At 51.5% G+C, this 24974-nt stretch overlaps 1 protein-coding gene across 1 annotated transcript; it reads right to left on the bottom strand.

Annotated features, from left to right (window-relative positions):
- Positions 1 to 89: 89 nt before the first annotated feature.
- On the bottom strand, positions 90 to 18661 carry HK3 (hexokinase 3). Its single transcript, XM_055430009.2, has 19 exons — positions 18505 to 18661; positions 14653 to 14777; positions 10859 to 11021; positions 10502 to 10656; positions 10296 to 10415; positions 10113 to 10208; positions 8811 to 8910; positions 8545 to 8728; positions 7930 to 8085; positions 7545 to 7778; positions 6897 to 7192; positions 6646 to 6785; positions 6447 to 6566; positions 3850 to 3945; positions 3583 to 3682; positions 1147 to 1330; positions 891 to 1046; positions 504 to 737; positions 90 to 414 (listed from the first exon to the last, which is right to left on the bottom strand). Exons 2-19 carry the CDS (start codon positions 14746 to 14748, stop codon positions 270 to 272), a joined length of 2775 nt encoding a protein of 924 aa, XP_055285984.1. The 5' UTR covers positions 14749 to 14777; positions 18505 to 18661; the 3' UTR covers positions 90 to 269.
- Positions 18662 to 24974: the final 6313 nt, after the last annotated feature.

The following is a 24974-nucleotide window of genomic DNA, read 5'->3' as shown; positions in this document are numbered from 1 at the left end:
TTTTAAGTGCGTTCGTGCACTTACACTTGGCCTTATGTACACAGCCTTGCCCGGCCGCCAGGGCACGTAGGGATTTTAGCGGACGTGAATGTAAATAAATTATATATATATATTGCTAACCCAAGTGCTACTTCTCTCGGGGAGAGCTAAGGGTCTCCCCAGCGGTGGTCACACATGACTATTCTGGAAAGTCCTGGGTGTCTGGGCCTGGCTTGGGGACAGACAGGGTCCCAGCCCTGGGCCAACAGAGCTGGTTGGTGGAGACTTCTTCAGACACGGGTCCTCTGGGCAAGGCGGCAGGCAACAGCAGTGACCAGGGCTGCACCTTTGCCAGACCCATCCTCTGACTGTAGGAAGGTGACCACACAGCGAGGGGCCAGCTCCCGCACCGTGGCTGCCACCAGGCTGGAGAAGCTGTGAGGGGGAGAGGCCAACGTGAGCCTAGGTCAGTCCAGTCCCACTTGGCCATGGACCCCCCTGCCCAGCCCTCCACCCAGACTCACTGAGGGTGTAATTTGTAGAGGGTCCCATCCACCCCCACGGATATGGTCAGCTCTTCCAGGCCCCGGTTCTCACGAATCTTCTCCACCACAGCAGCCACACCTGCTCCACAAAGCTGGGCAGCCCTCTGGGACACAGCCTGGCACACCTCGAGGACCATCAGAGCATCATCTGAGGTCAGGGGCAGCCCCAGATCCTCCAGGATGGCTCGGACCTGCCTCAGGGCCAGGCTATCACTGGGAACAGGAGGGAACAGAGGGGCAGGGTCCTGCATAAGCACCCCCTCTCATGACTTTTCCTTCCTCTGGGGTGGACCTCCCTCCAACCAGCATTCCACCCCAAGAAAGAGTCCTTTGGGAGGTGGAGGGACATAATACAGGCCTCAGCACCTTTCAATCTCAGAGAGAAATTTGGTCTTGAAGATGTCCCTGGTCTGAAGGCGCTGGGTCTGCTGGCCCCGGAAGAGAACTCCAAGGCTAGTCAGATGCAAGAGGATGTGGCGGACAATCTCTCCCAGGTACATGCCACTGATCATCTTCTCAAACCTGCATGAACATGTGTGTGTGCCCACAGGGCTAAGGCCCCAGCCCCAGCCACCAGCCATATCAACTAGTGCCGGTCACACCTGCCTGGCCCAACCCATACCTCTGCCTGCCAGGGTTGATGGATGCCTGGTCCACCCTGGCATCAAAACGGGTGCTGAGCATGCTGAGAGAGCCATCGTCCCCAAAGGCACCCCACTCCATGTTGATGCACATCTGGCCTGAGTCCCCATCCACACTTGCCACATTCCGGAGCTCCTCCATGTAGCAGACATTGGTGCCTGTTCCTGCAGAGGGGTCAGATGGGGTGTCTGCATTGACCGATGCCCACAAGATCCCTCTGAGCCCCTCCCCCCGAGATGGCAACATTTGCGCTCATTTCCTACCTCTCCATCTCCACATGCTCATTGGCCTGCTCCAGGGCCAGGTCAGTCCTCTTTCCTTCCTTTCTCACATCCCTTCTTCAGACCCTGCCACCACCAAGCCCCCTGGGCCTCCACTGCTTCCTCTACCAGCACCACCATCAGTCCATCTCCCACGCTGCCTCAGGGTGCTCCCCAAATGCCTGTGAGTCATGTCATCTCCTGGGAGATGTGTGACAGCCCCGCAGTCACACAGGTGAGAGGCCCACGCCTTCTTGGACTGGCCTTCCAGGTCTTTAGTCAAATAGCAGGTGCTGGGCCAGGAACCAGGGACATAAAAATGAGATCTGAGGAGGAGTCCCACAGTGGCCAGAGCCTGGGCAATGAGCAGCCAGCTGTGATGCTGCCCAGACAGAGGTGTAAAGAAGAGCATCATGGGATGCCCAAGCACAGGTGAGTCTTCCTGCCTCAAAAGTTAGGAGAAACCACAGAGGGAACATGACATTTAGATGTGACCTTGACACCAAGAAGCTGCACACCCTGGGTAAAGGTATTTCCTTCCTCTCCCCAACACACGGTCAGCTCTAAGCAGGTGTGTTGGCCCCCAGAACACCTCCATCCAGTTACTTATCCACACAGCAATCTGGGGCCACCTCTCTCCAGCACCTCCCAGTGCCAGGCACTATGATCAAGAAGCTCCCAGTCTCCTGTGAGGCTGCCACATACGCCCTGCTCTAAGAGACGGATGTCCAAGGAGCTCTGCGAGCCCTCCTCCTCCATCTAGCCAATCCCTTTTTTCAACGCTTTGTTTCCAAGTCTCACTCATGTTGGGACCTCTTCTCTTCTGATCTTGGCCTCATCACCCTAGCATTTAGAGTTGGGTTCAGCTCTCTCTGATGGCCAGTTGCTCTTCTGGACTCAATCCCCGCTAAACAGTCAGTTCCAAGAAGGCGGATATTTTCTCCTTCTTAATGTCTTCCTGTCCCTACATCCAGCCTCCCACTGGCCACAGGAAAGGAGCTTAATAAAGACTTAGAATCTTGGACTTCTCAAAGGACCATCTCAACTCATTCTCTGCACACCCCCACCCCTGGGGTCCACTGCATTCCAAACACCATGTGCATCTTGAGCCAGGCATCCTGCTACAATTTGTCCCCTCTCATTTCATCCTCATCACCCCTTCAGACAGGCATTGTTATGTTATCTTCTCCACCTTAGAGATGAGGAAACTGAGGCTTTGACAATTTGTCCAAAGTCATACAGGGAGAAGTGACAGATCTAGTGTGCTGGGCTATGCTTAGTCGCTCAGTCGTCTCTGACTCTTTATGACCCCATGGACTGTAGCCCACCAGGCTCCTCTGCCCATGGGGATTCTCCAGGCAAGAATATTGGAGTAGGTTGCCATGCCCTCCTCCAGGGGATCTTCCAAACCCAGGGATCGAACCCTTGTCTCCTGTATTGCAGGCGGATTCTTTATCATCTGAGCCACCCAGGAAGCCCAAGAATACTGGAGTGGGTAGCCTATCCCTTCTCCAGGGGAACTTCCTGACCTAGGAATCAAATTGGGGTCTCCTGCTTTGGCAACCCACTCCAGTACTCTTGCCTGGAAAATCCCATGGATGGAGAAGCCTGGTGGGCTGCAGTCCATGGGGTCGCTACAAGTTGGACACGGCTGAGCAACTTCACTTTCACTTTTCACTTTCACACATTGGAGAAGGAAATGGCAACCCACTCCAGTGTTCTTGCCTGGAGAATCCCAGGGATGGGGGAGCCTGGTGGGCTTCCGTCTATGGGGTCGCATAGAGTCGAACATGACTGAAGCGACTTAGCAGCAGCAGCAGCAGCTTTGCAGGAGGATTCTTTACCAGCTGAGCTACCCGGGAAGCCTGACAGAGCTATTATTTCTACTCAAATCTGTAACATTCCAAAGCTCACATTCATTTAACAGATAAGCAAACTGAGGTTCAGAGAGCTTAAATGACTATGAGTCAGCAGTTGAGCTGGGCTAGACACCCAAGCTCCAGACTCTCAACCCAATAGTGTTCCAGGGCCCCATGGGCTCAGGTTGGAATGATGCCACATCCCCAAGGCGAGGGGAACGTCTGACATGAGGAATCAACAGGAGGCAGTAAATTAGCATCAGGCAGTAAAGGCACAAAAGGCAGGGCCTTCCTCACCGACGATGAGGCCGACCTCACAACCAGGGTCCTCGTAGCCACAGGACATCATGGTCCCCACCGTGTCATTGACAATGGCAACCACATTCAGCTCCACTGCCTGCACAAAAAAGGATGCCTCTAGTTGCTGGGCAACACGGTTGTCACAGCAACCAGCACCAGACCCAGAGGTCTCTACTGCAGAGGGCCCCCCAGCAGGCAGACCGAGACCCCTCGCTCCTTTCAAGGCCTGTTGTACCAAAGCAGTCCTGGAGACAGACTCCTTACCTGTCGGCGCTTGATGGCTTCTCGCAGTAGACACACAACGTCTTGGCCTTCGCAGTCAGATGCATTGAAACCCTTTGTCCAGTTCAGAAGGATGCCCTGGGGTGGGACCAAGGGGAGGCAGGAAGCTGGATGCCCCTTGGAATCTCACTTTGCCTCCCCAAAGCCTGTATCCCATCAGAATACAGTGTATAGGATTCCTTCCCCAGTGGGAGGCTGTCCTACTCTACCCATATGGCTAAGGGCCTTGCCCTCTGCCCCCTCTCTACTCCCCAGTGTGAAGAGCCTATTAATAACCATCCAACCTACGTCTTCTATTTTTAGTGCCAGAATGCTGAGATGGTCTGAAGATCTGGCCATTTTAAGACATTTGCCCAGAAGGAATGCTCCTTTGTAATCGGATTAGGAATGAACAGAATGAGTGCTGTGTGTTGAGAAAGGGAAGGACAGAGAGAGGTCTAAATGACAGCAGAGTCTGCTCCGACAGAAACAACTAGCAAGAGCCACTTGAGAGGGAGAAATTCTGCGCTGGGACAGAGCTGAGTCAATGGGAGGTTCACACGCATGTTTCAGATACAAATGAGGGGTGAATGGAAGAGCCAGGAACAGACACCTGAGCAGCGCAGGCGGGGACACAGCAATTCCCCGTGAGAAACTGGCCTTAAACTGTGGACTTAGTAATGGCGGCCTGGCTATACTTGGGACTGTTCTTTTCTTACTGTGCTTTCTCTGGGTGGGATGGGGACGGGGAACTATTCTACCACCATTAGGAGAAATGACTGCTCTGCCCAAGTAGAAGCACGGAGAGCAGATCTGGGAATCTCTGGGGCAGGAGATTTTAGAAATATTAACTGACATTTCCCCCAGTAGTTTCCTTTTATTCCTTTTCCTATAGAACCACAGCTAGAGTAGTCTGTGCTCATTGTCTCAAAAAGAGAAACCAGAGAGAAAGAGTGGGTAAGAAGGAGAGCCAGCTGGTGAGTAACAGCAAAGTTTCCCTGCTCCCAGATGAGAGGAAGACCCCCTGGTCTGGGGAAGGTGAGGTGGGCAGGAGTCAGAGCTAGGTTCCGGATGGCTTTCTGAGAAAGATGTCCTAAGCCTTCCACCGTGGGTCTGCTGCTGTAGGGGAGGGGAGGAAACAGAAGAGATTTGGATAATCTGTAAACAGAAATGGCCTCTGACCTCCTTCCAGCGGAGGGGAAGGTAAGGTGTCAAGGAAGATATCAAGACCCAAGAGAGCAAGAGAGGGAGTCCGAATAGCTGGCACCTAGATGTCTCCCCAGACTCCCGGCCTGTTTGCACATTCTGTACAGCAAAGGAGGGGCCCCTGCCTGGATAAGGGGGTCCCTGAATTGATTAACATTAAGTTATCACTCCTGAAAAGAATGTTGGCTTAACACAGAAATTGAGTTCTGTTCTAGAAAACGAATAGGACAGTGCACACAGAGGTCCACCTGCTTCTCACACCTTTTCTTGTTGTTGTTAAGTTGTGTCCGACTCTTTTGAGAACCCATGGACTATAGCCCAGGCTCCTCTCCAGGCAAGAATGGGATTCTCTAGGCAAGAATACTGGGGTGGCTGCCATTTCCTTCTCCAGGGGATCTTCCTGACCCAGGGATCAAACCTTTGTCTGCGGCATTGCAAGCAGATTCTTTACCACTAGGCCACCTGGAAAGCCCTTCTCTCTCACCTTACAAGGAATAATAAAAAGGTGCCAGAATGCTCAGATTGGAGGGAGACACTGCAGAGAGACAGACAGACCAGCAGAGAGACACTGCCCGCTGCATGATCCAAAGGAAATTGGAGCACAGAGGTCCATGTCTGAGAGGTCAGAGCTGGAGCAGAGGGCAAGTGAAAACCACAGGAAGGCTGGTTGGAGTAGAGGAGGCAGAACTTTCCAGAGAGCACAGCTCTCTGATGGGCACCTTCTCTCTCTGATGGGCACCTTCAGAGCCAGCGAGCTCCTCATGAGAGGAGCTTTTTAGCAGAAGTTGGGGGTGTTGAGAAGAAGACTCCTAGGAACTTGGATCAGAGGTCTGGGAGGAGCTGTCTCCATGGCAGTCCTTAGGGGTATGCATGAGAAGTCTAGCATTCCTGATGAAGGATATGGAGGTATTGCGTCTAGACCTGTGCCTGCCCCTCTGCCAATCCCAGCCAGGCACCTAACCCTGAGCCAGGCTAACATCATCAAGGCTGGGAATGGGATTGAGGACAAATAAACCATGCAACCACAAGCCGCTTTGAGAGACAGAACAAACTCTGCCTTCAGCCTGCAGGCCTACACTGCTCCCAGGTGCCCAGACCTAACCCTGACTCCACTCTCCTGCCCACTGGAAGCCTCTAGGGATAACTAACTATGTCCTTCTCCATCCCATGTCTTTCCATGGCCCTGGATTCCAGGCCATTTTATCACATCCCTTCCACCTAAGCATACCATGTCTGGGAAAACTGAAGCTAGGTTCAAGGCACAGCCCTGCAGTGCCTCCAGCTGGTCCTCTCCCCAGCCCAGAAAGCCCCCTCTGGACCTCCTGCCCACTCCATGAAAAGCATGTTAGTGGAAAGCCCCTGAGGATGGCTTCCTAGGACCCCACCTTTCTCACCTTGTCCAGGCCCATCTGCCTGCACGGGAAGGAGAAGGTGAAACCCAGAGGGAGACTCTGCCCACTCAGGCCCTGCTTCTGCTGGAAATCCACAATGCAGTCCACAATATGGTCAAAGAGCTGCGGGGCAGGAGTAAGTCAGGGAGCAGGCCACTAGGCCCTTCCCTGCCCCCTGATATCAGCTCCAGGCTGTGGGTACCTGCTGTCCAGAGCCCTGGGCCACGCACTCCGGGATGGAATAGATCTGGCTGGAGATCTGCACGCCTCCCGTGGCCACACGCACTAGGAGGACTCGAAAGTTGGTGCCCCCCAGGTCCAGGGCCAGGAAGTCCCCACGCTCTGTGAGGCAGAGACCCTCAGCGCTAGGATGGAGCTGGAGGCTCCAGCCCCACACATGCTGTGACCCCCAGAAGCCCATGTCCCCACTCCATGTTCAGGCCGGGTCCTTACCACTGCCATCAGGCGTGGCCCGTACATAAGTGGGCAGCATGCGGAGGGAGGAGGCTTCCCCTTGTAGCCCCTTGGCCATGGCCTCTCGCATCTGTGCCTGCACTGCTGCCAGCTGCTCCCGGGTCAACCGGAATGATGCCAGGGTCTCCTCCAACAGGCGCCGGTGGGCAGCCAGGCGGGCAGCCACAGCAGTCACCATTGCCACGCCCCGGCCACCCCCATCCACAGAGGGGATGAAGGATACATCGCAGTCGGGGGCCAGGAGCATCACTGTCTCCCGCAGGACACTGAGAAACCTACACAGACACACAGCAGATGTGCCCTGGCTTTGCACCTGGCCCTGACCCCCGCAGCATGCCAAAGCCCTGGGCTCCCTCACTTCAGATCAGTTCAGTTCTAAACCCATCTATGCACCAGCCATGTACCCAGTGCTCCTGTGATCCTCTCCCTTGCACACCCAAGAGAATCCTCTTTCTCTCCTTCGACCTCTTCTGGCCTCCCCTAACCCTCCGTCCATCTTTATTCTGCTACGGAACCATTCACACCAACTGCCTTGCCACTGTGGTGCCAGAGTGCCCTCTGTTATCACACACACACACACACGCTCCGGTGACCTGCTCACACAGGTTCACACCGTATTCCAAGTACCTGGGGTGTTGCTCAAATACTCGGCCTCCGGTGGCCACTGCGATCTGAAGAGCCTGCTGCTCCCGGCTGTGCTGGAGGCGGGAGAGGACAGCGGCCAGAGCAGCAGCGCAGAGCTGGGCGGCCCGCGTGCACACAGCCATGCACACACGCTGCACCCACTCAGCATCTGAGGCCTTCGGGTTCAGGCCCAGGTCATGCAGGACAGCATTCACACGGGCTGCCCCAGCAGAGGGACTAGGGGGGACAGGGTGCTGCTTTGGGGCTCAAGGAGGCCAGAAGCTCCCTGCCCCCACCAGAGCTCCATGCACGGCTCCCTCAGGGGAAAACCACCTCCCCCAATTCCCAAGCCAGGATTTGTCACAGCCCCCTCGCCTGCAGCACTTACTCCTCCATCTCAGCCACATGTTCCAGGAGGATGCTGCCTTGGCTTCGCAGGACAGGGGAGGTGTGGCCACCAAAGAGGACCCCGCGCTGGGCCAGGTGAGCCAGCACCAGCCGCACCAGTTCACCCAGGTACAGACCCCCAATCATCTTCTCAAACCTACAGGCAGGAAGGGTGGCTGGCCAGAGCCTTTCCTAAGCTCTCAGCCCTCCTACTCCTACCTCCAAGAATTCCCAAAGAGTGCTTATTTTCTTTGGGGTCCCTGACTGAAGGGTCCAGAAGCAAATGGCCTCCTTGAAGATAGTTGGGTGTTTACCCAGACCACACTACCCTCTCTGGCTTAGATGAAGTTCAAGGGGGCTCCTGGAAGGACCCAAGAAGGATAGGAGACACTTTGCTTGACTACTCCCAACCCCGAACCCCTGTCGGAGCTATCCAGAGTCAGGAATAAGAGTTGAAAACTCTGCATTCTAGAATCTTGAGCCATTCCTTCTTTGAGACTGGTCAGGGCCCCCTAGGATGCAAGTGAGGAGTGGGAGGCGCAGGCCTAAAGACTAGAGTACAGGAACAGCAGAGCGGGAGCGGAACAAAGCAGTTGTAGAGAGAAGGTGAGGCCACCTCTGGGCTCCCGGGTTCAGTGACTCATGGTCCAGGGTGCGGTCGAAGATGGTCTCCACTGGCCCCAGGGCCCCCTCGTCACTGAAGGAGCCCCACTCGATGCTGATGCAGACGCGGCCCCGGTCCTCGTCCAGCACGGCCACGTGCCTTGCCTCCTCCATGTAACATGCATTGGTGCCGGTGTCTGGCAGGGACAACCCCATTAGGGCCTGCCCACCAGGCATCCAGGCCCTCAATCCACTATCACAAACGCCCGCGTGACTTACCTACAACCAGCCCAACTTCACACGGCCCGACCCCTGGCTCACAGCCCATCATGGTGCCCACAGTGTCATTCACCACAGCAACAACATCAATGCTGTAGGCCTGGGCAACAGAGAGGACAGAGGTTGGGGAGCCTGGGGGATGGGTGGGGCTGGGGCCCTGGATTCGATGGAGACATGCAGGGTCCCCCAAAGGTGTGTCCACATGCCCCACACGTTTGTGCCATATATGCTCGAGGCCCTCCACCCTATAAAGGGTTTTCTTCCCTCTCACCCCTGCGGCTTGGCTCCTCTGCCCCTGTCTCAGACGCTGGAGGCCCCAGAGGCTCTCAGCCTCAGCCACTACCTCTGGAACCCCAGTGCTCCTCACAGGACCAGGATAAGGGCAAGCAAGCACGTCACCTCGAAGGCTGCGCTGTACGCACCTCACCTGCTCGCCCTGGTCCTGGCCTATCTTCCCAAGCCTGCTCCTCTCAGTCCTGACTTCCAGCTACTCACATAGCACCCATGGTGGCGAGTCCACATGGATCCAGAGAAGCCTTTCTTAGCCATTCAGACTTTTGAAAATGCCCTTCACTGAAATTAGAGCTTCCTCCCCAGCCGCAGCTTATGCACCTAGCAAACTTCTCCTTCAGGTCTCTGCTCACAGTGCACCTTTCCCTGTGCTCCCAGAGTCATTGGAACCACCTTCTCAACAGGGACAACCTTTTATTGGGATGCTGTCCCCTCTAGACTTGCTGTCCTCCTTGAGGACAGGGTCAAGTCTTTTCATCTGTTTCCCTATAGTCCTCAGTGTTTGTTTGACCCTTCTTAGTCTCAGTCTCCTCACCTATAAAACGAGAATGTGTTGTGTGCTTAGTCATTCAGTTGTGTCCGACTCTTTGCAACCCCATGGACTGTAGCTCGCCAGCCGGCTTCCTCTGTCCATGGGGATTCTCCAGGCAAGAATACTGGAGTGGGTTATCATGCCCTCCTTCAGGATCTTCCCAACCCAGGGGATCGAACCCTGGTCTCCCACATTGCAGCAGATTCTTTACCATCTGAGCCACCAGAGAAGCCCAAGAATACTGGAGTGGGTAGCCTATCCCTTCTTCAGCAGATCTTCCCCACCCAGGAATTGAACTGGGGTCTCCTGGATTCTCCTGGGTTTAGAATCCCAGCTGAGCTACCAGGGAAGCCCATAAAATGAGAATGGTAGCAGCATTTACCCCAGCGTTAAGTGGATAAAGGATACCAACAGGATAGGAAAGCAGGCCCTCCCAGAACCCAAGACACAGCCCTATTTGCTCCCCTGCCTCTACTCACTCCCTGCCTCTGGATGGCATCTCGTAGCAATTGGACCACATCCTGGCCTTCCACATCACTGCACTTAAAACCTTTGGTCCAGGAAATGAGGGTGCTCTGGAGGCAGAAAAGTCAGGTCAATCCAATGACCTTCACAGCCCTGCAGCCCCTCCACCCACTGTCCCCATAGCCACTCTGCCTCACCTTGTCCAGGCCTGTCTGGTGACAAGGGAAGGAGAAGCTGAACCCAAGCTGCAGACCCTGATTGCCCACGGGCAGCACATCCAGGAACTCAGACAGGCAGCAGGCGGCAAAGTCAAAGAGCTGTGGGATGGGTTTGGGGGCTTAACTCTGCCCACTGGAGCCCCAGCTGCCCAGCCAGGCCCAGAGCCTATGCACTGAGTGCTCACCTGCTGACCAGGACCCAGCATCACTTCCTGGGGGATCACAAACTCCTGGCTCCGGGGCTCCACCTTGTGCCCCTCGATGCCCGTTAGGGTCACCCATAGAATACGCAGTGAGGCCCCTGTGGCCCCCAGCTCCAACACCACGAAGTCCCCTTGTTCTGTGGGCAAGCAGGTCACAGAAAGGCATGCAGCTGGTGAGACCAAACCCTCCACCTCCCAGAAACATCCCTAAGGCCTGTGTAGGCTCATCAAGGGAACTTAGAGATGGAGCAACCCCCCGCCCCCGCCTCCACCCACCTCTCTCCCAGATCAGAACCCTCTCTGCAGGCCTGGCCACCCATCTTAGTCTGTGCCACCCACCAGTGCCATGTGGGGTAGATCCCACATATGTGGGCAGCATCCGGACAGCAGGGGCAGGGCCTGCTTGCCCCCTCAGTGCCTGCTCCATGGAGCCCAGGAGGCTGGTTTGGATCTGCCGCAGCTGTGCCCCTGTCACCTTGAACTGCTGTAGGCACTCCTGTACCTGAAGAGAAACGGGCAGGCATCTGGGCGGGTGGCCTGTTGACCTAGTCATATCCCCCAACTCCAAGCAGGACAGAGGCCAGCCTGGCCCAGCTCACACCTCCCTTCCCGAACTCAGACCAGCAGCCCTCCCTCAGCTTTCTTAGGAGCTGACCTGAGCCCTGCTTGAGCCCCGAGAGCCTTGCTGCTCTTCCAGCAACTGTCCAGCCCCCCTCCTCACCTCTTCACACACCTGTGGCTTTCGCGCTGCTCACAGCCTGCATCAGCTCCTGCACTCTCAGAAGGCTCCTCTCTGGAGGGAAGACCCACACACTTCCTCCTGCTCTATTCCTGCATGACTCCTTGTCAGCTCTCTGCAACTCCCTCCACTTCATTGAATTCAGGGATGGCGAGGCCTCTCCCCTATCACCCCACGACTGATTAGCTCTGGTTCCCTAGTACCCAGAGCCGAGCTGCTCAGTGCATTGTTGTTGGATGAACAAATGAATGAACGAATGTGTGAATGCACTTCAGGATCAGGGGCTTCCCTCTTCTGATACACTCCATTGTGGCACCTGGGCAAGCTCGGCCCAGGAGAGTTTGGAGGTCACACTGTGGAGGACAGTCCTCCCACAGTTTGGCCATCTTTCCCACAGACATTGACTGAGCCCCTAATACGTACGCAGCACCATTCTAAGCACCATATATTGCACAACCAGCTGAGCCTGCTCCTGTGGAACTCAGATTCCAGTGTAGGGGCAGAAAATAAGCACAGAAACACATAATACAGTCCTGGTAGTAATGGTAGAAAAGAAAGGCAGAAATAGCAGTTCAGGAGTGACCAAGGGAGGAAGAGGTATTTTTGGATATTGGTCAGGAAAGGTTTCCCTGTGGAAGTGACCTAAATGAAGGAAAGGATTGAGCCATTTGAAGATTTGGAGGAAGAACACAAAGGGATTTTCTTCAGAGCAAAAGGGATGGATGTGGGGGAAGCCTGGGCCAGGAGTGATTCAGAGTGAAGGGAGGGGCAGGCAGGCAGGGAAAGCAGAGGATGGTACACCAGGTTCTTCTCCACCAGAAACTCAGTGGAGCTTAAGTAAAGCTCCAGTACCTCAAGTCTATGTGGGAACCTCCCCTGGACAACCCTCTGGCCTGTCGTTCCAAGAGACCTCAACAGTCTCCTTGAGTTTTTTGGAGGGCCCCAGGCCCTGATTCCACTCTCCCAGACCCCTACTGGCCATCTCATAGGAATAGAATTCTTATGACCTGCTGCCCCACACTGGGCCTATATCTGAAAAGTACCATTCAGGCACCTGGATAAGGAGGCAGGGAGAGCCAGGGAGGGGGAGGTTTCCCACTGAGGGAGACGGAAGCAACTCAGTCCCACCCCTGCTTTAGGAAGAGAATGGGAAACAGATTCCTACAGAAGCAAAGGATTCTAACTGGAGTGTCAGATGTTCAGTTTCATATTCATGTTATCGCTTCCAGTATCCAGGCATGCTGGGAGAGGCTATTACTATGCACAAATGCAGAAGCTGAGGTTCAGAGAAGGCCAGTTATCTGCCTAATCCAAGTAGTAACGGGAAGAGTGGGACTTGAATCCAGACCTCTCTGACTACAGAGATGTTTCCAAATAAACGTGAAGCCTTATAAAAACACCTGAAAAGAACCCAAAGCTGATGAAGAAACTCCATCATCAAGAACATGGAGTGAGAAAGCTTACATCTGAGTCCTTGCCTTGCCACTTCCTAGCAATGTGAAAGTGTTAGTCACTCAGTCATGTCTGACTCTTTGAGACCCCATGGGGTTGGGGTGGAGCACGCCAGGCTCCTCTGCCCATGGAACTTTCCAGGCAAGGATACTAGAGTGGGTAGCCATTTCCTTCTCTAGGGGATCTTCCCAACCCCGGGATCAAACCCGGTTTTCCCGCAATGCAGGCAGAATCTTTCACTTCTGAGCTACCAGGGAAGTCCTGGCAATGTGGGCAAGTCAAGCTTCTCTCTGACATGATCAGACTTACCTCTTATGCAACACCAGGAGAATAATAATACTTCCTGGCCAGTGCTGATGGGCATGCAGCAGCCAAGAGAAGCTACTGGAGTCTCCCCCCTCAACTTCCCCCAAGCAGAGTGGGGAGAGACCTCAGCCAGGAGAGTGAGGGTGGATTTTATGTGACTTCAATGCTGGACTCTTTGACCAACTTGCTGTGTGGTTAGTCTGGGTCCGTCACCTCAGCTCTCCTCTGTCAAGCAGGACTAAAAATAGCACCCCCTTCTCAGTAATGTGAGAGGACTGAGAAGACTGTAGATGTGAAGCGGTGAGACAGTGGCCAGTCTGCAGGACATGCTCAACATGGTTCCCTTTTCTCAGAGCACAAGTTACAACCCGCCTGGGGAGCCTGACTCCATGTCCCTTCTGGAGACAAAGAGTCCTGAGGGAATGGACGTAGGTGGTGCCGGGTTCCAACACCATATGGTTCTTATATCACCATGGGAAGGGGAGCTGAGACTGAGGCCTGTGGTGCCGAGTGCAGACCCAAGGCCACAGGATGTTTGGCTGCATGTGAAGTTCCCCCAAAGCCAGAGAGAACTGTCTTTAAACTGCAGGTGTGCACAGTTGAGCCAGCAGGGTTGGTGTGGGACCAGTGTACAAGTCTCAAGAAAGAGTGGTGTGAAGTAAGAGAGGAGGTGGTGGCAGACCCCAGAGCAAGCCCAGCAGGGCAGACTCTGCAGCAGAGTCCCTGCTCCCTTCTGTGTCCCTACGGGCCGTGCATAGAGGAAATGTTTACATTAGGGTCTGCGGCAGAGGTTGGACAAGGGTAAAGTCGGGGCATGAAATGCAGTGAGGGATGATGTCCCCACAGTGTGGGCAACAAGCCAAATCCAGCAGATGTCAGAATGGGCTGGGAAACTAAAGAAACTGCAGGGAACAACTCAAGAACCCTTCATGAATGGCTCCTCTGTGCAGTTCCTTTATTTCCAACAGCTCACTGAATCCGCCAGGGTTGGGGGATTAGACTTTATTTTCCTCCATTGCACTGATGAAGAAACAGAGATGAAGAGATATGAAATGACTTACCCAAGTGTTTCCTGCTCAAGGGTGTGGTAGGGAAGGGCTTCTAAATCTTGGTCAAGATGACAGGAAAAAGAGAAACTCACTCTGAGCTAACCTAAGGTATATGGACCACAAGAACCCCCAAGTTGAGTTCAGCACTGAAATCATCTCTGTGTGCCTGTCTGCAGTGGCCATGTTGAAGGGAAAGAGATGCACAGGAATGACTAGAGAAGTGAGGAAAGAAAGGACCTTAAGCTTTCTACCAGAAAAACCCTGGAGGGTCCTTTCTAGACTGAGACAACCCAAGGTGTCAAAAGTGATATATTTGGAGCTGAAACACCTCAGCTCAAGCTCCTGTCATGCCTTAAACTCAAGGCACGCCACCTCCATAAACCCCCTCATCCTTATCTGTTAGGGGAAAAGATAACCCCCACCTCTCAATGGTGTGGGGTCTTGAAGAGGAAGTTACTAGATCAGATATGAAAGTCTCAGTAAAGTGGAAAGGGCTGCGTGGGTGGAGCCCTTGGCTCCGTGGTGGGGCCACTCCTGCTTGAAGAGGCGAGAAGAGGCATGAGACAGGGACCTAGTGTTGAACTTACCATCTCAGAGCTGTTTGAGGGGCAAGGCAAGCCTTCTTGGGGGTAGCCGGGGGCTCCTTCCCCTTGCTGCAACCCTAGAGACCCAATGGAGTCCATGTGGTTACACGATGGTGAGGGGTGGCCTCCTATGGGAGAAAAAGGATAGCCCAGATGAACCACATACTCCTCGGTCTGTGATGAACCTCAGAGGCTGTGATGAAGACCCTTAACTTTCTTCCTTTTGAAGGGAACCAGGAAGGAAGCTGTGGGCAGAGCTCAGAATCTCTGACCATCAAAGATTCTTTAGTAAACCAACCAGAGGGCCCTCATTTTCCAGAGCATGAACAGCAAGAGAGCACTGGCAAGGCTGATTTCTCATCCCAATGCCATTCATTCTGTCATCTATTCACATTTACCAGTCCCTAATGTCTACCGTGGCTTCCTGGTGGCTTAGTGGTGAAGAATCTGCCTGCCAACGCAGGAGACACAAGTTTGATCCCTGGGTTGGAAAGATCCCCTGGAGAAGGAAAAGGCGACTCACTCTAGTATTCTTGCCTGGGAAATCCCATGGACACAGGAGCCTGGTGGGCTACAGTCCATGGGGTCACAGAGAGTCTGATACAACTTAGCGACTAAAACAACAACAATGCCTACTGTGCCATGTGCTGGTGTACAGATGAAGCAGACCTAGGCCACACCCTCAGGGACTTCACAGCTTTACCAGTGATCACAGTATGACTGACACAGGCAGTGACAGAGGTGGACTTGCTGCTGCACTTGGGAGTTCAGGGTTGTGCTAGAGGTTTGGAACAAAGGGTGTGAGGTAAGTGGAGAACGGGTTAAGATCTGCTACAGAAGCAAGCAGGCTGGCTTGGTACCTTCATGCCAAGTTGAGTGAATTTCATGCTGAAGAGAGATGGGGACAGGGAAGGATCTACACTTCAGAAAAGGGTTCCACTAGTGCTATGCCATTTCCTTCTCCAATGCATGAAAGTGAAAAGTGAAAGTGAAGTCGCTCAGTCGTGTCAGACTCTTAGCGACCCCATGGACTGCAGCCCACCAGGCTCCTCCGCCCATGGGATTTTCCAGGCAAGAGCACTGGAGTGGGCTGCCATTGCCTTCCCCTAAAACAAAGCTACAGTCATTATGGTTGGATCTCCTTGCTATTCAAGGGATTCTCAAGAGTCTTCTCCACATCACAGTTCAAAAGCATCAGTTCTTCAGCGCTCAGCTTTCTTTATTGGAGAAGGAAATGGTAACCCACTCCTGTACTCTTGCCTGGAAAATCCCATGGATGGAGGAGCCTGGTAGGTTGCAGTCCATGGGGTCACTAACAGTTGGACATGACTGAGCGACTTCATTTTCACTTTTCACTTTCATGCATTGGAGAAGGAAATGGCAACCCACTCCAGTGTTCTTGCCTGGAGAATCCCAGGGATGGCAGAGCCTGGTGGGCTGCCGTCTATGGGGTCACACAGAGTTGGACACGACTGAAATGACTTAGCAGCAGCAGCAGCAGTGCTATGACTTTGGGCATGTATGACTTTGCATTTCAGTTTCTTTATGTGTAAAAAACAGGAGATGATAGTATGGTAGATACTGTGATGTACAACCCAAACAACACGGTGGGTTTCAGAAGGTGGGATGATGCTGACCTGAAAGAGCCTGTGATCAAAGTTGAGGACACAGCTCTCCACAGAGCAGCTGCACCAGGTCTCTCCATCTCATGCATGCACGCTAAGTTGCCTCAGTCATGTCTGACTCTTTGCGACGCTAGGGACTCTAGCCCGCCAGGCTCCTCTGTCCATGGGATTCTCCTGGCAAGAATTCTGGAGTGGGTTGCCACGCCCTCCTCCAGGGGATCTTCTCGACCCAGGGATTAATATCTCTTGCACTGGCAGGGGTGTTCTTTACTAGTGCCACCTGGGAAGACCCTCTCCATCTCAAGGCCTTCTTTTTTTTTTTCCATCTGGATATGAATTAAAAGGGGACCAGGAAGTTTCCAAAGAAGACTTCAATGATTCAAGTGCCTTCATGGGTGGTGCAGTGGAGGGCCTGAGATGGGCAGAAGGCATCTGGCCCTCTCCTATAACAGGTAAACTTTGGGAAATTTGCCTTCCCACCATCGCAACCTCTCCCCACCTGCCACTCCCAACACAACCATGAATTTGCCCTTCCTATAGTCACCCGTTCCTGACTGCCCAATCCCAGCCTTTTCCTCAGTCCCCACCCTTTTGTCCTCTCAGGCATGCAAAGCCATGAGAATTCTCTCCACTGCAAAGTTCTCTTCTCCCTTGGCTGCGCCCGTCAGTCTTTCTTGGCCTCCTTCCTGAGTCTCTCATAGTCTTCATCAATAACTCCTTTACTTTGCTCCTCATGGGGCTCTCAAGTTTCTGGCCATAGCCTGTTTCTCCAATGCTTCCTCTTTATCTCACTCATCCCCAGGGTTTGATTAAAACCTCTGTGTGAAGGTTCTCAAATCTACCCCTGTTCTGAGCCAAATTCCAATGGTCTGCTAGCATCTCTGGATGCCGGAGAAGGCTCCTCAAACTCAATGGTCAAAGTCACATTCATTTTCTCCTTCACTTTTCCCCATGAAATTCTTCTCCTGTCCTTCACCTTGGCTGGAGGCATTCATGTTGCCTCTATATATCCCTGACCTTCATCTCCTCTATGCAATCATTTCTCAGGCTGAAAAAGCTGAGAGTGGAAAGAGGTCCCTGTGTGTCCCCATCTCCCAGTTCCCACACTGTCCTAGACCTCCCACCCATTTGACTATTCCAACAGTCTCCTAATTGATACTCTTGCTCCTGTGTGTCTACCTCCGCACCCTACCCACAACAAACATGTCACCCAGAGTGACTGTGCAAAAATAGACTTTATTGTGTCATTCCCCAGTTCCATCTCCCCTAAGAAAGGAAGACGACCTTCACACTGTGATGGTTTCTATTGCAGAAAAAGCAAGTCCCCAATGCTTTATTGTGGCGTTGCAGGCCCCTGACATTGTCCGCAACCCAAGCTTCCCCTCCTGCTCCTCCCTTCATATTCCAGACACACTATGAGTTTTGTCCTATCTCTGGCTGTTCAGCCTTTGCTCACAGCCTTCCCTGGAATTGCTATGTCCGAGTCATTATTTCTTCAGTGCCCAGCACAGAGCTTGGCCTAAGCAGCTGCCAGTAAAGCTGGCCTAGCAGCTAGAAAAATTGAGAGGGGGGGAGTTTTTTCTTATTCAGGGAACCAAGAAATCAGTTTCCAACAAATCTCCCCAAAGTCACATATACCTATACTCTCTCTCAAATCTGTCAAACATATGTTCTACATATGTTAGAGGTCTCTTTTGAGGATAAAATGGGGTAAATGAGGCAATTATCTTTGGGAAAGGAAGGCCTAGGGATACACACATGGTGAGATTTCACTCGCCTTTCGAGGCCCAGCTAGCTCATTCATTCATTCACTCTTATTCATTCCTTCTTCTATTCAATATTTATTCAGCATTTCTATGTGTCAGAGACTATAACGCTTCCCTCAAGTAACCCCAGTGTTTATTTACACTTCCGGTAAATGCATTCATCTGTGTCTCTTCCAGCTGAGAGTCCCTATGACTAGACATGTCTCCCATATCACTAGATCCCTGAACACAGCCTAGGGTCTCATGTTTGAGTAACTAGGGGCCTCTTGGCCCCTGAATCAGCTACATCGAACAGGCCTTCCTTCTGAAAGGTATGCCAGGGACCTCTACCGAGGATGGGAACCACCAGTGAAGAAGAGCCAATTTAGTCTTTCCAGCCTCCACTCATCCAGGATGGACTAAGTAGGAGAGATGAGGGCAAGGGGCTGGAACTGAGGTTGGCAGTAATTAGAGGAGGATCTTACCTGGGAGAAGCAGCAGTTGGTCAGGCTCCTTAGACCTGAGCTCTTCTTTCTCAATAAGACATCCACTGGCCTGGTTTGCACTCCAAAGTGAAACTCACCAGTGATATGAGTTACAATGTCACCAAGCCCCACCCTCTCACTAGACACCAGCTAATTCAGGAAGGTGTACTTCCCTCTGAGTCTGTCTTAAGGGGAGGCTGGGTTAGGCAGGGCCATGGTGCAAATTTAAGCAAGATCACCACAGGAAGTTGAGAGTTCTGAACTGAGTCAAGAGTCCTAGGATATCCCCTCTGCAATGCTGAGAAGCTCCATCCATTTTATAGGCAGTCCGAGTCTGAGTTCTGAGGTGGTGGCTCACCCCTGGAAAGGAACTAGAGGAACCTAGCCTGGGAAATACGCAATTCAATGAACAATTTTCCAAAACATGGAAGGTCTTACTAAATGAACAAGAGGCAATGTGGGAGTACAACAGGAAGAGATTAACCCTGCCCCAGAGTGGGCAGAAGTTGAGGAAGCTGAGCCCTGAAGAAAGAGTGGGAGTGTGTCCTTGCAAAGAGAAGGACATGTACAAAATCACGGAGCACAAGGCAGCTTCATGGAATTGGGGTGCAGCTCCAAGGACCTCAAGATGACACATGTAGGTGAGGATATATGGTGGGATGAGAGGCAGCCAGACTGTGGAGTTTAGCCTTTAGTCTATAGGCCAAGAGGTTAACAGTGGGTTCACATTGTGGGACTTCTCTACCAGAAGGGGAAGAGGAATCTTAAGCTGCAGTGGCGCTGTGGGCCATCCAGCTGGTTTTCCCTGAACTAGTCATCTGGAATGTGCAGAAAGCTGGGATATCACTGCGCCCAGTGCTGTAGTCTAAATAGTTCTGTCCCCCACCCCCACCAACCTAATCCTTATGTTGAAAGCCTCATGCTGAAGGTGACGGTATTACAAAGTGGGGTCTTTGGGAGGTGATTAGGCCCTAAGGGTGGAACCCTAATGAATGGGACCGTGTTCTCATCATAAGTCACTGAGAGCTCCCTTGCCTCTTATGCCATGTGAGGATACAAGAAGTTGGTGGTCTGCAACCTGGAAGAGGGCCTTCATCTGACCTTGTTGGCACACTGATCTTAGACATCCAGCTGTCAGAAATGTGAGAAATACATTTCCATTGTTTATAAGCCACTCAGTCTGTGGTACTATTTAATAGCAAGCCAAACGGACTGAGATACCCACCATGGTAACTAGACATACTGCACCAATTTCCCTCGAAACTGGTGAGCAGATACTTTAAAACTTCAGGCTACCTCATCAACAGTAACCTTACCATTAACCATAAACAGTACTAGGCCTACACATGACACCAGGATGGAGACCAAGGATGATACCTATTCTTTCAGTCTGGGCGTGACTGGACCTGGAAACATGCCAGCCCCTCTACACAGTTCAGTGGGCAGCAATCAGGCAGATAAGCTCTAAAGGCAGGAAAATTGGGAATGGGGGTGGGGAGGACAGAGTGGCCATCATTCATAACATAGCAGCCTGCCTAGCCTGGGGCTCGTCTCTCTCAACCTTGTTCAATTAGAAGAGAACACAGAACTGAATGCCAAAGGCCCAGCTGTGATTCACGCTGACAGTTTGCTGTCTCCTAAACCTGAGTGAGGATACACCCCTGACAAGCAATGCCAGGGCTCTTTGTCTATATTTCTGGGAGTCCTATGTCTATTTCCCCAGCAGCAGGGGTCCCAGCACCCTAGGCACAGTGCCAAAGAAGGCCTATGTCAGGGCCTATGGAGGGAGCAAACAGCCTGGGCTTGGGGTCTGTGAACTACCATGACAGCCCTGACTGTAGCAGAGGCATAGCAGAGATCAGCAGTTCTCTTCAGACACCAGATGACCATTGACCAACAAGGGGAAGGACAAGTCCTGACAAGGCTCTTCATAGACCCTAAGCGCCAATCTCCAGCTGTTCAGGAGGAACTAAGGAAAGAGGAGAGGCAGTTAGCTGGGGGAAAGGTGGGCTGTAGCCCAGGTACCATGGCTGGGATGAGAGCCAGGCCATCCCTGTTCTGAGCTGTTCCCAGGCTTGCTTCTCACAGCTGACAGTGCCCCATGGCCAGGCACACAGGCCCTCAGGTCCATATAAGCTTCCTGCCTTTCCCCCCATGCCCTTTTACTCCAGCTCTCCTATACCCATCGAGCTGCTGTTTACTTAAGTATTTTGTTCATGATGATCTGTCTGGATTGACTCCCTCTTTGCCCTGTCCAGCTTTCCCTCATTCTTTAAATTACACCTCAGACATCAACAATTCTAGGAGCCTTCCCAGACAAGCCCCTCCTGACCCTGATCCCAGCTGAGTAGCAGCCTATTGATCCCATAGTGTCTTGATCTCCCTGTATCATTGCATTGACTACAATCTACCAATAGAATCTATTTGCCTTCCCCCACTGCACTTCTTGTTTATCTTTGGAGCCCCTGTTCTACATCTAACATGAAATGAAAAGTAGAGGTGAAAGTTGCCCAGTTGTATCTGACTCTTTGCAACCTCAAGGATAGCCCACCAGGCTCCTCTGCCCATGGGATTTCCAAGGCAAGAATACTAGAGTGGGTTGCCATTTCCTTCTCCAGATCTTCCCAACCCAGGGATTGAACCTGGGTCTCCTGCATTGCAGGTGGATTCTTTACCATCTGAGCCACCAGGGAAGAGGTTATCAGTTAATTTTTGTTAAATTGAAGAACTCTCCCATAACCTCAAGAGTACAGGGCTTTTGAAACTGAGAGGAAATAAGTAACCTCTTCTTGCCTTCCACGTACATATGGCTTCAGCAGCCTTCCCACTCAGGGTTTAAACATTATTCCATCTTCCCACTGGTACTGCTGCTGCTGCTGCTGCTAAATCGCTTCAGTCGTGTCCGACTCTGTGCGACCCCACAGACGGCAGCCAACCAGGCTCCGCCATCCCTGGGATTCTCCAGGCACCAACACTGGAGTGGGTTGCCATTTCCCTCTCCAATGTGTGAAAGTGAAGTCGCTCAGTCGTGTCTGACTAGTAGCGACCCCGTGGACTGCAGCCCACCAGGCTCCTCTGTCCATGGTATTTTCTAGGCAAGAGTACCAGAGTGGCTTGCCATTGCCTTCTCCGCCCACTGGTACTACCATCTACTTACTACCTGCCTTCCCCTCACCCCAATTCCCATCTTCTAGATCGGGGTCACACAGAGTCGGACACGACTGAAGTGACTTAGCAGCAGCAGCAGCAGATGAACTTATGGCCAAAGCTGCCCTGCCTCACAGGTGAGAATGGGTCCATCCAAGCTTAAAATTCCCATTGGATTTTGTGACTCAAGTGGGGTTAGGAATTAGTGTGGAATAGTAGAGAGAATCAGCACTGGTGTCAGATAGACCTGGGTTTGAATCCCATCTCATTTACCAGTAGTATGACAAGGTGAGTTTTTGTACTTCACTGAGCCTGTTTTCTATGTATAAAACATGAAGACTAATGCCTTAGGACAGGTTCCTCCAGAAGTGGACCTAATTTGAGTGCAGTTTAATTGGGAAGCAGTCCAGGCCAGGGTTAGGATTAGGGCAATGCATGTGAAGTGCCTAGCTACAAAATGTGGAGAAACCCTTTCAAGTTCATACTAGTGTCAACTCTTCCTTTACATGAACTAAACAGTGAGGGTCCCTCACCTTAGTCCCAGCCCTGATCCAGGAAGCACTTACAGGGGAGCTGGAAATGAGATAGGAATGGAAGGAAGTCAACAGAACATACATAATTAAGCTGCTGCTGAGCTGAGAGCTCCTGAGGTTCAATCCCTGAGGGAACTCTGGGAGACATGTAGAATGAACCTAAGTGAGGTGAGGCCGCTGAGGAATTTATCCTCCAAATTCCATTTTCACTGCTTGAGGGCTGCCTCAAAAGCCCTCACTTCCTGGCAGTCCCAGCTATGCCGCACACTAGCCTAAAGAAGTGCTAAGGCAGAGAGTTGCAGGTCCTTGCAATAGGACCCTGTGGGTATGCAGTAGAACAATGAGTGCCCAGGGGAAATGGGCAAGGCATAACCTCGGCTGGAGGGCTGTTCTAAGGATGAAGTGAAATAACACAACCACTGTGCCTAATAGAAATGTTACCTTCTCCTTCCCCATTCATCACAATGCCTTGTGAAGTTCATGGAGTTTCCCAGCTCGAGTTGACAACACTAGCAGAACAGCTGCTTCCCATCTTTAAGAAGTAAAATAAAAACAAGAAACAAAACCCCCAAACCTGATGGCCTGAGGCAAGCTCTAGATACCTGAGTTTGCTGTGGAAGGCTGGTCTTGATGGAACTGGTCAAAAAGGTCATAAAACTGTACCCTCTCACATCTGCACATCACCTCTCTGGCTTTTCCACCTCTCACTGTGACACTACTTAAGACATACAAACTAGCATCACATTGAAATAACAACTACTGCCATTCACTCACCTTCTATGAGATAGATTCTGTGCTTTTATATACATTATCTTACTCTTTAGAACCCTGTAAGCTTCCCCCAATTTATAGAAAAGGAAACTAGGTCTCAGAGATGTTAACTTGTATCAGAATCAGAGGTTCAGATTCAGTTCAGTTCAGTCGCTCAGTCATGTTCGACTCTTTGTGACCCCATGAACTGCAGCATGCCAGGCTTCCCTGTCCATCACCAACTCCCAGAGTCTACTCAAACTCATGTCCATTGAGTCGGTGATGCCATCCACCCATCTCATCTGTTGTCCCCTTCTCCTCCCACCTTCAATCTTTCCCAGCATCATGGTCTTTTCAGATGATTCAGTTCTTCGCATCAGGTGGCCAGTTTCAAGTTGATGTCATACCCTTTCCACTGACTTTGTCTCTTCACTAAGGTCCCTCACACAGGACCACCAGTATTGGGAGAATAAGAAAAATGAGCAAGCAGCCTTTACCAAAGAGAGAGGTGGGAGGGCCTAGGGAAATGGCTCTTTTCTCCTGATTCCACATTAGTTAACAAATAAGCCTATCAGTAGTAGTCCTGCTGATCTACACCCTCCTCCAACAATTTGCACTGATTCATGTTCTAGGGAGACTGCTCAACTATAAGTTAAATAATTCCCTTTCCAGAATCAGCCCTTACCCTATTCTTATGTCCAGGCAGAGAGATAAATATACTACCCCATTTATAGAACTTTACCTCCAATAAACTGCCATTTACTGAGAAAGAAAACTAGTGAAAGTTAAAGTGATGGGACATAACTGATAAACTACTTCTCATTAGAAGGAAAATGGGAAAATAATCAATACTAGCATTTTTGTTAGGACAGAAGCGGCAGAGCACTCTAGTGGCAGAGCACTGTAGTCTCACTGCCAAGGACAAAAAGTGTTTTTTATTTTTTCACTCTAAGCCTTTGTTTCCTCATCTGAAAATTGGGGGGGAAAATACCTACCTTATAAAAATAACAGCAATTAATTATGTGATGCTGGCCACAATGTCAGTGCCATCCAACACCACGACATGGAAGAAACAGAGTGAGCCTGCCATCCTGCCTTCTTCTAACTCTAAGAGCTTGTATGCAAAGGCAGTAAGGCAGGAAATAGTGCATTAAAAGCCTGTGCTGTGTCCTACATCAAGCTATCTCTGAACTTCCCAGTCTAACATATACTTCACATTTGTTTTAAAATAGAGGGACTTCCCTGGTGGTCCAGTGGCTAAGACTCTGAGCTCCCAATGAAGGGGGCCTAGCTTCAGTCCCCAGTCACGGAACTAGATCCCATATGCTGCCAAGAGTCTGCATGTCGAACTAAAGATTCTACATGCCACAACTAAGACCCAGTGCAAATAAATGAATCAAATATTAAAAATAAATTTTAAAAAATAAAGGAAAAGAAAATTTTGGACTTGGTAAATCAGAAGTCAGGAGAGTCTGAGTGGTGTCCCATTTATCCTATCCCAAGATCCTTTCCTGCTTGGGAGTCACTTCATACCAACTTCCACTACAACATCAAATCAACTTGGGCCAATGCTAGTTTTCTCAACATCCTTGTTTGGTCATCTCCCTTAAGTAGTTGCTTCTGCCATTCAACATCCTCTCATCTTTAGAGTCTGTCTGTGCACAGCCCTGCTCTTCACTGGAAGATCCTGAGCAACGAGGTTGAGAAGATGCATTCCTCTACTGATGCACTGAAATAGAAATTACTTCCTGTTGCTGCTATGACCTCTGATGGTAAGAGAAGCAATCTCTGCTTTAGCAGATGAATATGCAAGGCATCCCCACTGGTTAATCCAGGAAGAAAAAATAATTGTATAGAAATTAATAACTTGAGAGTTCATTTACAAATTCCTGGAAAGAATGACTGGACATATTCCTTCAAAGGTCCCGTGCTCTGGCTGAGAATTCTTAACTGGGTGAGGCAGCAAGATGAAGTGACAAGTCACTGAACAGTAAGGAGAGCAGAACAGAAGTAGCATTCAATCCCTTGGCATCTTCCAGA

This window comes from Moschus berezovskii, chromosome 8, assembly GCF_049115385.1.
Source record: "Moschus berezovskii isolate FMDL1 chromosome 8, NW_MosBer_1.0, whole genome shotgun sequence".
Lineage (NCBI taxonomy): Eukaryota > Metazoa > Chordata > Mammalia > Artiodactyla > Moschidae > Moschus > Moschus berezovskii.
This window is presented reverse-complemented; position numbering and strand designations above follow the sequence as displayed.

Bases quoted from the DNA above. Each gene is read 5' to 3' on its own strand.
- HK3 (XM_055430009.2), bottom strand. From the start codon at position 14,748: ATGGACTCCATTGGGTCTCTAGGGTTGCAGCAAGGGGAAGGAGCCCCC. The intron at 738-890 runs GTGCTGAGGCCT...TCCTGTTCCCAG, and splicing joins TTTCTCTCTGAGATTGAAAG to TGATAGCCTGGCCCTGAGGC. The intron at 415-503 runs GTGAGTCTGGGT...TCCCCCTCACAG, and splicing joins CTCTACAAATTACACCCTCA to CTTCTCCAGCCTGGTGGCAG.